Source organism: Pleurodeles waltl, chromosome 11 (assembly GCF_031143425.1).
Source record: "Pleurodeles waltl isolate 20211129_DDA chromosome 11, aPleWal1.hap1.20221129, whole genome shotgun sequence".
Taxonomy (NCBI): domain Eukaryota; kingdom Metazoa; phylum Chordata; class Amphibia; order Caudata; family Salamandridae; genus Pleurodeles; species Pleurodeles waltl.
In genome coordinates this window covers 17,469,790-17,482,709 of record NC_090450.1, presented here as the reverse complement: position 1 = coordinate 17,482,709, position 12,920 = coordinate 17,469,790, and the positions used below count along the sequence as shown (strand labels likewise).

At 46.9% G+C, this 12,920-nt stretch overlaps 1 protein-coding gene across 5 annotated transcripts in view; it reads right to left on the bottom strand.

The window, feature by feature from the left end:
* LOC138265246 (mucin-4-like) overlaps positions 1-12,920 on the bottom strand; it is a 422,755-nt gene that overhangs the window by 207,392 nt on the left and 202,443 nt on the right. For all 5 annotated transcript variants that reach the window (XM_069212831.1, XM_069212835.1, XM_069212833.1 and 2 more), the window contains exons 49-50: positions 9,384-9,506; positions 2,557-2,685 (exon numbers count right to left, since the gene is read on the bottom strand). In XM_069212831.1, the coding sequence (XP_069068932.1) occupies positions 2,557-2,685; positions 9,384-9,506 (252 nt within the window). The remainder of the gene's footprint in view (positions 1-2,556; positions 2,686-9,383; positions 9,507-12,920) is intronic.

Sequence of the window (12,920 nt, the reverse complement as noted above, 5' to 3'; positions counted from 1 at the left end):
GACTGTGTCCTTGTGGTACTGCAGAAATAACGTTTTCATAATAATTTACAGACTAGGCCTGAAAGCCGTCCTCCTAGACAAAGTTAGTGAGTTGCATTCTCACCTATGCACATATGCATGTTCATATTAGCTCATGTGAAAAGCTGCTGAGGGAGTGCAATTTCACATTCCCTGCAACCCCTTTTTTCCAACCCTGGAATAAAGTTCCAAACTCTTCCAGTATGGTAAGAGATTAGAAGAAAATAATTTGCTAAAAGATTAGTTGTTGGAAACCCTGAAAGAGGTAAGTTTGAAGGTGTGCGCAGATTCGAAGAGCATTCCTACCCTCAAACTACTACATCCAGACCCTTGTGTGTAGATTTGCAAATAAAACTGGCAAAATCATAGCTTTGTTAAGATCCAAACCATTAAATAATAGGTCTCCCAGCATAATCGCACAAGCTATGATCAGAGCTCTGTTGTGCGAAAGCTGCTATAATTTGTCACCTCACTGATTGTCACCAAAGGGACAAGTCATTTAGTTTTACAGAGGAGTAGGCATATGAAGCATCGGTACCATGGACAAGTAGATATTTTATCAACTTTCACGCTCCAGGGAGTGACTAAAGAGGAGGGGCTGTTCATTTCCCTGGCCACACCTCTGGGTGGGCACACAGGCTCTGCACAAGGAGAGAAGGGTTTCACCATCTTGGAATCTTACAAGGGAGGGGCATGTGGAACTGCTGGCCATAGAGTGTACAGAAACTGCTGCAAAAGTGGGTAGAGTTACCCCTGGGTCCTTTACCCTATTGGTTAGGGACAGGCCAGAAGTCATCCCACCAGCAAACCAGTGCAAGTCATAAATGTGCATCCCTCAGCCTTCTGGACCCGAGGAAACACAGAAGACTGGGCCTGCTGTGTGTCACCATCTCTTCTACTCAGGACAAAGAAGCTCACTCCACAGGTCATAAGGCTGACCTCCTGTTCAAGATACAGGGATAAAGCAAATTACAAGAGGCCTTTCCGGCCACTGCCCAGCTGACCGGTTCCAACTAGACCTGCCATGAACCCTTTTGTTGGCGTCTGCTGCCGCGAGTCCTGATCCCCAAGTGCTGTCCTTAATGTCCACAAACCCCTGGATGTGTATGGATGGACTTCTACTCCCGGCCTTGAAAACCTGGGACTTAGAAACCTCTGTAGGACCAGGACAAAGCTGCTATGTGATCTCAGTGAGGTTCACTGCTGCTAGGTTGAGGATTCAGTTTTTTCCTGCTCAGACCTTCTCTGCAGCAGTCAGTCCAATTCAGCAGGACCTTGTAGAGAAAGGATCCAGCCATGTGAAGCTATGTTCTGCTACAGCCTTGCCTCACTGAACGATTATGACTTCCGGAAAAGTGACTAAATGTATGAAGAAATGATGGCTGGGAGAAGACGCCAAAAGTATCCATCCAGCAGGCAACCTTCTTTGTGCAAAATATTTCAATTTCTCCCGCTCTGAGCTTCCCCACCAAAAACCAACAGCTTCACAGGCTACACCACCTCAGGGGCCTTCCTCGGCTACAGCCTGCTGCCTTGCCCAGCAGAAGATTTCAGAATTCCATTTTTTAGGCTTGTCCGAAAGTAAACCTTCCACACGGTGAAGCTGGTTGCTGTTTCCAACTCGAACTCTATCCCATGGGCCCCAAATTGTGCCTAGCTCCACTCTACCAGGACCAGTTAGCCTTGGCTGGCACTTAACACTTTTTGGCACTATTTTTAATTAAAACTTAAAAAAATAATACCTGCAGGCCCCGTTATTGGATTTTTGTGTCATTGTATTCATTACTCTATTTTACTAATTCAATTTGGAATTTTGTTGTGTTGGATTGTTTCTTTGTTACTGTTTTGGTACTGCATAAATACTTTACACGTTGCCCGGGGTTAAGGCTGTCTGCTCTGTGCCAAAGCTACCCAGGGCTTGAGCTCAGGTTAATCTAGTGACTTTGCGGGTTCACCCCGAAGAGGAGTGTGGCTATTGCTCACAACAAAGGTGCATCTGCGGAGGGGTGAGACAGTTAAATGCTCAGAGCTTCTTGGGCTCATCCAAGCCACTCACAAAACAGCTTGAAAGATGTACTGCAGGGGCCCTTAAATCACAAACGGCATCTGCCACAACTCAGAAAATATCAAAACGTGTCCCTCAAATCACATTTTGGAACCCTGGGCGAGTGGCAATTTTAAGACCTACCTGTGAGTTTGTCAGTGGGCAGGTGTGTCCCAATTTAGTGTGAAGCGTTACAGCCCCTACATAACAGTTGGCAATGGCCATACCTGAATAAATCTTTTTTACAATGCAATATACGTATATATGATTGCCCTCTTTAACACATGGGATCACATTTGCCAGGGCTTGTGGCTCAATATAGATTTGTAATCCATATTGCATTCTGGTGTGCTAAAATTACTTTTCTACGGCAGCAAAGCAGCTATGGATATGTTTAAAACAACTTTGAATTTTTATCTGAAAAAGGAAATAGCCAACAGTCAATGCAAAGCAAATAAACTTGCTTTTTGTCAACAGGGAATCTTGTGCCTCACCTGTGCAGTCCACACCATCTCCTTGGAACCCAGGCTTGCAGGAACAGTGATAGGAGCCCCCAATGTTGGAGCAGATGCCATTGCTCTTGGAGCAGGTATTCAAAGTGTCATTGAGGCACTCATCGATATCTGTGAAGTTAATGGTGATTGATTAGTGAGTCATCTTTGGCTCATCTCATGGCTTTTAGCAAGAACAAATGTCCATCTACAATGAACCTCTCTCACTCAAGGTCAACAAGTTGATCAGACCCAGGAAAGGTGGATGCTTTCAACCAAGAAACATCTCTACAGTCAGCATATTACCCCACTTAAAGATGGAGACCTTCTCAGCAGCTTAATTGTTCATTCAATTTAGATTTACATTTTTATAATAACAAAATATTACAGTACCCATCTCAAACTGACCTTGAAGAAAAATAAAACACGTAAAGCCCTGCTTCTTCAACACACAAAATGCATAACATAAAAAGAAACAAACATTTCGTTTTTATGTGAGACTATGAACATAAATCAAAATGCCATATGTAGTTATGGGTTAAAGGGTGACCAGAACACTCTAAAGAAACAATGTTACGCATCACTCAGCAACGCCGATGCGTAATACACATTAATAAGCTAAAATTGTATGAACATTGTTTACTAATTATTATACTTAAGAACAGAGACACCGAGCATCTCTTGAAAGGAGAACACCTGAGAGTCTTGCAGGCTGGGGACGGATTGGCGAAAAATTGATGAGAAGCCAGGAACACTAAGGGAGGGATGGGGGCCGCGGCGTGCAGCGGTGGAGGGGACCAGGTCCCGGCAGCAGGTCGGAAGCAGAGGGGGCCCCCCTAAAGTCCGGGTCCTGCCGACCGTGCACAGTGTACTGTGCTGCGGGGACCTTTGTTACGCTGCGGGCCGGAAGCCGCAGCTGCGCGTCCATGTGGGAAGTAGAGGGGTCTGCAGGTATCAAACTCCCGCAAGGAACAGTTACTGCCTCCGGAACCTGTTTTTTTATTCAAGTGCAGCCAGGTAATGGAGCGGCCCCCGCTGCTGAAATCTAAACTTTAATGACGTGCCCGCCGCGATGGAGGCGAGGAGTGTGAGAGACACGGCGGGGCTCATTGCTCCGGGCCCCCGAGCCTTCTGCGGCGCAACCTCCCACCAACTGTGATCTTGTGCACCGGTGCGAGCTGCGGGACTCACCGCTCCTGGCCCCAGAGGCTCCTCCGGCGCAACCTCCCACCAACCTGTGATCTTGTGCACCGTGCGAGCTGCGGGACTCACCGCTCCTGGCCCCCGAGGCTCCTCCGGCGCAACCTCCCACCAACTGTGATCTTGTGCACTGGTGCGAGCTGCGGGACTCACCGCTCCTGGCCCCAGAGGCTCCTCCGGCGCAACCTCCCACCAACTGTGATCTTGTGCACCGGTGCGAGCTGCGGGACTCACCGCTCCTGGCCCCAGAGGCTCCTCCGGCGCAACCTCCCACCAACCTGTGATCTTGTGCACTGTGCGAGCTGCGGGACTCACCGCCCAGGGCCCCCCGAGGCTCCTCCGGCGCAACCTCCCACCAACTGTGATCTTGTGCACCGTGCGAGCTGCGGGACTCACCGCTCCTGGCCCCAGAGGCTCCTCCGGCGCAACCTCCCACCAACCTGTGATCTTGTGCACCGGTGCGAGCTGCGGGACTCACCGCCCAGGGGCCCTCGAGGCTCCTCCGGCGCAACCTCCCACCAACCTGTGATCTTGTGCACCGGTGCGAGCTGCGGGACTCACCGCTCCTGGCCCCAGAGGCTCCTCCGGCGCAACCTCCCACCAACCTGTGATCTTGTGCACTGTGCGAGCTGCGGGACTCACCGCCCAGGGGCCCCCGAGGCTCCTCCGGCGCAACCTCCCACCAACTGTGATCTTGTGCACCGTGCGAGCTGCGGGACTCACCGCTCCTGGCCCCAGAGGCTCCTCCGGCGCAACCTCCCACCAACTGTGATCTTGTGCACCGGTGCGAGCTGCGGGACTCACCGCCCAGGGGCCCTCGAGGCTTCTCCGGCGCAACCTCCCACCAACCTGTGATCTTGTGCACCGGTGCGAGCTGCGGGACTCACCGCTCCTGGCCCCAGAGGCTCCTCCGGCGCAACCTCCCACCAACTGTGATCTTGTGCACCGGTGCGAGCTGCGGGACTCACCGCCCAGGGGCCCTCGAGGCTTCTCCGGCGCAACCTCCCACCAACCTGTGATCTTGTGCACCGGTGCGAGCTGCGGGACTCATCGCTCCTGGCCCCAGAGGCTCCTCCGGCGCAACCTCCCACCAACCTGTGATCTTGTGCACCGGTGCGAGCTGCGTGACTCACCGCCCAGGGGCCCTCGAGGCTCCTCCGGCGCAACCTCCCACCAACCTGTGATCTTGTGCACTGTGCGAGCTGCGGGACTCACCGCCCAGGGCCCCCCGAGGCTTCTCCGGCGCAGCCTCCCACCAACCTGTGATCTTGTGCACCGTGCGAGCTGCGGGACTCACCGCCCAGGGTCCACATTTATGCGAAAGTGTCCCTGCGCAAACTTCCACAAACCTGTGATCTTGGTACACCGGTGCTGGTGTCCGGGGAGCCGCGAAGCTGCTTAGAAAAGGCTCAGGTAAGCAGGGGCATCTTACATATTTTGGGGGCCCATATTCGTAAACACTGAATTTATGATCCAAGTTCAGCTTTTCATGTCCTCTTCGGCCAGGTCACTGACGTGGCACAGACACACTTGTCCAAATTCTAAAAGTTTACCTGTAATACTCAGAGATAGGCACGAGTGTGTTCAGTATTGTATATCCGCAGCAGGCAGTACTTTAAACAGGAAGTGCGGGTACTCATCACATTAAGCAAGGGGGCGGGTCATTATTATCTAATGACAATACTGCTATCTGCCAGGTATTCATTTTGCGCCTGCATTACCCTTGTTAATCGTCTCACCTTTCCTGTATGTGCAACCTCACTCTGCACCTGTGGGCAAAACATATATAGACCATTAATACAAGTCTCCTGCTACGACCCTCAAATGTGTAAACATCCCGTTCACTTGTAGGGAGATGTTATGTTTGTACTATGTTGTCTATGCCTCAGGATTTTCAGTACAAATCTGCGACGTTTAGAACTGTGCCTAATGATTTGCACGTGTGATATTCGGACTACCCCGACCTTGGCCACGCACTGTTTGACCTTTGGCCCTCGGGGATTGTCCCCGTGCCAGCAGCGTGTGATTCTGTGCCAATATTCTGCCTTGCCGAGCCAGAGATGTGTGTGAAAGCTGCAAGAGGGAGCTGAAGGGGCAGGGAGTGGCTTTAAATGCAATGAAGAGGCCCGAGATGGCTTCAGGATTACGCTGCCTCAGTATTCCCTGTTCCCACATTTAATTGCAGCAGCCGCAGAGGAGGGCTTTGTGCACCAGTTTTATTTACAAACTAAGCACTCCTTGTATTGATTCAGGGTTTGAGACCTTCACTCAGTCATGCATGATACTGACTGTTCTTTTCATCACCTGTATGTGATCTTGGCTAAACTCCATGCCCAGCCCCCTCTGGGGACGTTGGAAGGTGTGGCAGGGTGGCAATGAAAGGCAAGGGCACTGTGTAAGGCCCACTTTGTCCATGTGATAGTCTTGAAACCCATCAAGAATCGCCGGACCCTGCCTCCATCCGAGTGGCTGTGCTCCACTGAGGCCAAATAAAGGCGTTTGGCAGGTGGGGCTGTAAGGGATGAGTCAGGGACTGTGGACTTAGTGGCCCGATGACTGTCCAGGGGAGCAATAGGTGCCACAACTTCAGCCCCAAAACTGCTCGTCACCTTGCTGGCGCTAAATTAGCTGAGGGTATTGGGTACCTCTGCCAACCTCGAAGATGCGGTTGGAGAGGTGGGGAGGATAACCCATGGAGCCTGCTATGACCCTTCACTCCTTCATCTGCTGTAGAGTGGAATCTGCCTTGTATCCTAACAGGCGAGTCCCATCAAAGGGTACATCCATGACGGGCCATTGGACATCACCTGAAAAACTGGTGCGAATCACCTGCCCAGTACAATCTGTGGTGACTAAGCTGCAACAAATTGTGAACCTGGACGAATCACGACCTTCCTGTATGGCTTGGGTTAGGACAGGCGAATGGTGGCGCAACACCTGGGTGGGAGGTGACTATAGGTGCAAATTGCTGTGTTTCTTCTTGATGATTATGTGACTAAAGGGGCACGCTACCCTACACCCCCAGAGAAGGGAAGTGGTTTCCAGATATGGGAACCACAACTGTGCTTCAACTCACCAACAGGCGAGTTAAGACTCACGTCCTTCGTGCGTTCGTAATAAATTATGCATGACCTGTTTTACACTATTGAGGTGTTTCATCACTAACCGGGGCTGCATTTGAGATTTATTGTCCTGAAGAAAGCCCGGGACTTTAAAGGCTTTCGAAAGGCTGAAACGTGTCAACACAGTAGCTGAGGGTGATAGGACCCTAAACCCTAAAGTACCCCATAAGTGTGTTGCTTTTATTCATATCTACTGACACCTACATTAAAGGGAGACCATGGTGATCAATAAGGTATTTTTAATCTTTAGACCCCTGTTTAAGTCCTAGTAAGGAACAACCAAAATAATAAAGTGTTCAGACTGTTGACGGCTTCACTTACTATTGGGTCTGAAGATACCCTGCAATGATATTGGGTTAGGACAGGCCAGATGTCTTCTGGAATGACTCGAATCTCAAGGAGTATGGGCATAGCGGGCCAGAAGGCAGATGGCATTCACAAATGTGAGGGCCCCACTGGTGGAAGAAAATACCCTCTTCTCGAAGGTTTCCACGTTTGGACTCCCTATCAGGGGACTAGTCAGAAAGGTATTTGGGTTTGTCAAGCTTTACGGACACCTTCACCACAAAACTTTCTTGAGAAGGGCACTGCAACAAAAATGCAGGGTCACAGGCGGTGGCATCTCGCAATTTGGCAATTGATCGGTGGGGTAGGAGCAATGTTTGGCCCAGGCCCTTATGAAAATATCTGTAAGTAAGAGAGGCTCAGTAGATGTTTGCCCTGGCTGAAGTACTTCTGTTAAGACATTGGTTTTGACCTCCAGGGTGGGGAGGTGCAGGTCAAGAACTTCAATAGCATGACCAATATGCAAGAAGAACTCTCCGTAGTGGCAGGAGTAGGGGGTGAGAGAAATCTGGACTCAGAGGAAGTGTGAAGGTCACTGGCTTCTTGAAGGTCATCCTACCAATTACCTTCATGGTATGGTAGCCCTTTTTCATCACCCGCACCGTATTTGTTGTCTGAATTCGTACTAAATAAGGAATGTACCATAAGTGTCCATCCTTGTGGAAGTGGGGAGGTGTCGCTTCAGTGGAATTCAAAGATGGCCTTGGTTGAGGTCAAAACGACATCAAAGCTCTGAGAGGCAGTATGGTGTGTAGTGCCAAAGGCAGAATCATTGTAGAGCCTGGGGTGGCTCAAAGGTGGATTTGAAGGACCCAAATGATGGCAAACCCATCAGCAGTATCCGAGATGCGGGCCTCTCAGCCCCTTGGGCCTATCAGCTCAAAAGAGGGAACTGGTAAGGATTAGAAGAGTCGGAACATGGCTTTGTGGAACTCTTTGATATGGCTTAGTACTTTGAAGCATTATGTCATCTCACAAACAGAGAATACAAAAGGGATAGCAATATATTTATATATTCCATCTAACACTCCCCGTAGGCAAGCTCAGTGGGTCCGATGGCTGCAAGAACAACAACATCATTTTGAATTGCTTTTTGGGAAACTGCAAACTAATGGCAGAAAGAAGCAAGTATTAACTAGTACCACAATGACTGGAAAGAAGTTTCCTCATTTACTATTCGTGTACTCAGAGGCCCAAACGTTAACATATCCAGATATATGCACAATTGTTGTCATACTATACCCCAACCAACCATGCAGAATGTTAACATCAGTATTTCTTGACCGAGATGTAGTGTGCTAGGGACCCGGCCGCACATGGTTTATGAACTTCCAATGAGTAAGGAGTATTAGGATAAGGTTTTATCATTTATTACAAACCCAATCACACTAATTTTACACCAAATAAAAAATCTATTCTTTTGAGCATCTTGAAGCATTTAGGAATAGGTGCTAGGGATACAGGAGGTCAGTGATTTATAGCTATTTTAACATCGTTTTCAGTCATTTCCTCACAGAAAGAGGCCGAACCTCCAATGTTTTAAGAATGGTTAACAAAGATGTAGGCGGTTTATGACAAGGAAAACTATTAGCAAAAAAGATTGTTGAAGGATCTGTTAACAAATGGAGTTTTTTTTAGGATGTAAATACCTCTACAAATATTTGATGTTGCATCCATTCCATAAATCTTATACTCGTTCTGATAATCAGTTATTTTTTTTCAGATGTTGTTTTGTAGTATTGGTTTTAAACTGATAAGTGATATATACAACAGCCAAGAAAAAGAAAAAATGTTCATATTTGTAGATGTTCATCGCTCTTTCCAAGCACATCAACCTTTTACTCTTGGAAGTACGTTTTGCCGACCCTACAATTCTGCAACCCCTACAATCAGCCATACATGCAGATTCCCCACAGTAGTTAGTCAGATCTGCAAGTACTAATATTCACTGCTTCTGATTCTAAAAATCAGGATCCAAACCCATGCATATTTTCCACCTTTGTATGCAAAATATGATGAATTGGAAAATAAATGCCATTTTCACAGCCTTGAATGCATTGCTTGTATCCCTAATAACTGATTGATATAATTACTTTCCCAATGAATATTATTTACTTTATCTGTGACACAAGTGTTGATTCTGTACATTGTAAGATCACTTACCTTGGCATGTTGAGTTAACTTTCAGATATCCAGCTGTACATCTGCAGCTGTAAGTGCCAGGTGTGTTCTGACATTCCTCTGCCATGCCTGTGCAGTATCTACCCAGGGTACACTCATCATCATCTGCGAAATACAACAATTAGATTAAGGGATTTGTCAAACCTTTGCTTTTATGTACCATTAAGGGTCTTGTTTAGAAAAAAGGATGCAAAATATGCATTGCATAAGGTGCAGCTCTTGCACTATCTCAAACGGGGCCAACCTGTGGCTTTTGTGAGAACCGCTTGGAAGTGTATTTTGATCTAAAAATTAAACAGCCTGATTTTTGTGTCTAAACGGACACCTAGGCTTTTACCAATGGCGTGCCAGTAAAGAAAAACCCTACTAGTGCATACCTCATGCACGCTTATGCTTTTATTTAGTTTAATTTTTCTAATTTATTTCTATTCACATAGGTTTCACAATACCATAGGGGATTTCGATTAAAAAGGAAAAGCATTTCTACCTTTGGGAAATTACGCACAGTTCCTCTTTGTATGTGTTATGTAGTGTATTGTATTGTAATAGTATTTATATAGCGCTTACTACCCCTGACGAGGCATCAAAGCACTTTTCGACGAGTAGCACGCTACTCTGGAACCCAAGAGGAATTAGTGGTGGATTAGTATAGGGAAATAGGAGTTCAGTTTTTGTATTTTTAGAAGTTAATTTGAGCAGAGGATATGAGAGTTTATTAGGTGGATTTACAAGAGCAATGGAGGGATAGAGGAGGGAAGAATCCAGAAGTATATTTGGGAGTTTTTAGTAATAGGATGAGGCTTGGGATGAGTAAAGGAGAGATGGAGAAGGGAAGAGTCTGTGGAAAGGGTTAGGGAGATCATAGTAGCAGGAGGGGTTTTGGATGAGTCAAGGTGAGATAAATGAGGAAGAATTTATTAGGGTTGTTTGGGAGATCAGGGTAGTAAAGTGAGGTTTGGGTGAGCTAGATGTGGAAGTGGAGGGAAGAGCTTAGGCAGGGTTATTTTGGAGATGAAAGTAGTAGAATGGGTTTCGGATGAGTCAGAGTGGGAATGGAGGATAGCTTGATAGAGACATGACATATGGTGATGGGTAGACACAGTATATTGGTGTTCCAAATAATTCCCTTTGATGACTGCAGCATGTCATCTCCTAAAATGAACATTGCTAAGGATGTAAGGACCACTTCAATACACATCCCACAAAACACCACCATGCTCCCTCTTCTCAGATTTCCAACTCAAGTGAGGTTCACTAGACCTCACACATCTGTAGTTAATCCACTTGCCTTTTCTTGGGACACCGGGCTATCCCTTGCTTGGAATCCAAGATTCCAGGATTCAGTGGCTACATTCTCCAGCACATGTTATTGTGGTACTGCTTTAGCCAGAACACGACCCTGTGCTTCTCCCCCGTGTCCTACTTGACACAGGAGCTCACCCTCGCCACAGAAGACTTCATGTCTCCACCACAGCCACACCTTCCCCATTCAAACTGCAAAACTGTGGAGATGGATTAAATCCACAGAGGATAATCCTTATCAACAGAGTCCTCCGATGATCTGCGTTCCCTTCCTTTGTCCAGTGTACCTTACAAAGAGCTCGTCATATAGTGTGAATGTGCGTGTCCTGTCCACATAGAAACTGACAGCTCTTTTGGGGTCCAAGCAATGACGTCTTTCCTCCTCTTTAATTGGATGAGGAGGAGGATAGAATGAGAAAAGGGTATTAGACTGAACCAAATGAAAGGGAGTAACCACTTTTGGCAGGATAGCAGACCCTGTTCTCAATACTAACTCATCAGGAAATAATGTAGTGAAAGGCGGCTTTACCTTCAAGGCTTGAAGCTCCCTAACTCGCCTTGCAGATGTTATTACAAAAAGACATTTAGTATGAAAAGTTACAAGTCTCAAAGAAGAAACTGTGAAGGGATTCAAACGGAGAGCGCATTATCGAACTCAAAACTGAATTAAGATCCCACTTAGGCAAAATTAAAGGAAGTGGGAGCATATTTATTTGTAAGACCCTTGATGAATCTCAACACTGTAGGAGATTTTTACACAGAAGGTTGATCTGGTAAACAGAAAAGCTTAATGAACTGACAAGAAACCCCTAACCTTAGCAACAGCCCAGCCCTGCTGGGCTAAAGGAAGGGCAAAACGCTAAATATTAGGCAAACAAGCCTTTAGAAGATCCAAGGAATTATCATCACACATCTGACAAATATAGCCTTTCTGCCAACATAACAGATTTGGTGGAGTGCCTTTTGGAGGATAAAATAATTCCAAACATCAAGAAGAAATTAAATGAATTCAGGCTGCCCCCTTCAGTCTCCAGGCATGTAGGTACAGACTCTAGAGGTGGGGGTGTAGAACCTGCCCCTGACAATGCCAAAGGAAGTATGCCTTGTAGGGAGGCAGAATTAGGATAAAAAACAGTAATGGATGGAATGCTGGAATTAATCTGAGCCACTGGGAATCACTTGGGCCACATCTTAATACATTGTTATTTTGCACACCATGCCACATCAGTTTGGACTCCACTATATGCAAATCAGCCTTGACCCTGCCCCAGTAAAAACAGTCCAGCCCGAACTGCTAGACCAGGTCCTCCCTGAACTGAAACACAAGTAACCCAAGACCGGTTTCACCCTATTTATGGACTCATCAGTGGGGAAAAGCCTGATTCCAGCGACACAGAAAAAACTACAAAATGTTGAAAATTCAACAATTCCCTAACGAAGAATAAGGAAAAACTGTTGTGTCAAAGTCACAGAAAAAAAGGAACTAAGATTATTATGCCGACGGGGGCTCAATATGGCTCCAGTGATGTCGGAGGATGCAGTATGCGGAGCCGTGTGGATCCAGAGGTCCCCTTTCTACGTGGGAGAGCTATAGAAAAAGTTTCCATCCCACCTGGCTCATAGGATGATATTTAAAGGGAAGAAATGTATAAGGTGAGGATTAAGTAAGTGGATGTATTCATCAGAATGACAATGGTGGAGGCAGAAACCGAAAGGCAAAGGGAAGTGACTTAAAAAGAATGGCTAAAAAATCTGCCAAAAATGCCCAAAGAGAACCCTGCTAATGATCTCTGTGCAGGCTGTGGGCATTTTGAAGTCAGCACATATATTTTACTGCTGTAGATATGTTTGTTGTTAATATTATTACCTAGATCTTTACTTTTATCGATAGTGGGATCTGTCTGGTGAAGCCCCAGTAACATCAATCTTACCAGGAGGGGAAGGCACAGGTTTACCAAGTGTCTACTCTGCAGGGATTATTCTACATACACTCCTTCCCAGGTGGCAGCAGAAGGCCTGGAGCTGCATCGCCCCATAAGTTGCTCACTCTACCAGTGGCTTAATTTCTAGAGCCCACAGCCTGCAGTCTGCTTCCAATATTGTAATATCACTCTCTCATTGTCACTTGGTTCGAAGTGGAAATGACTGGAGCTTTGAATGTATTTTGCCAACATAGACAATGCTGGCAAAGCCAACAGGTGTCGGCTTTCAATAGCA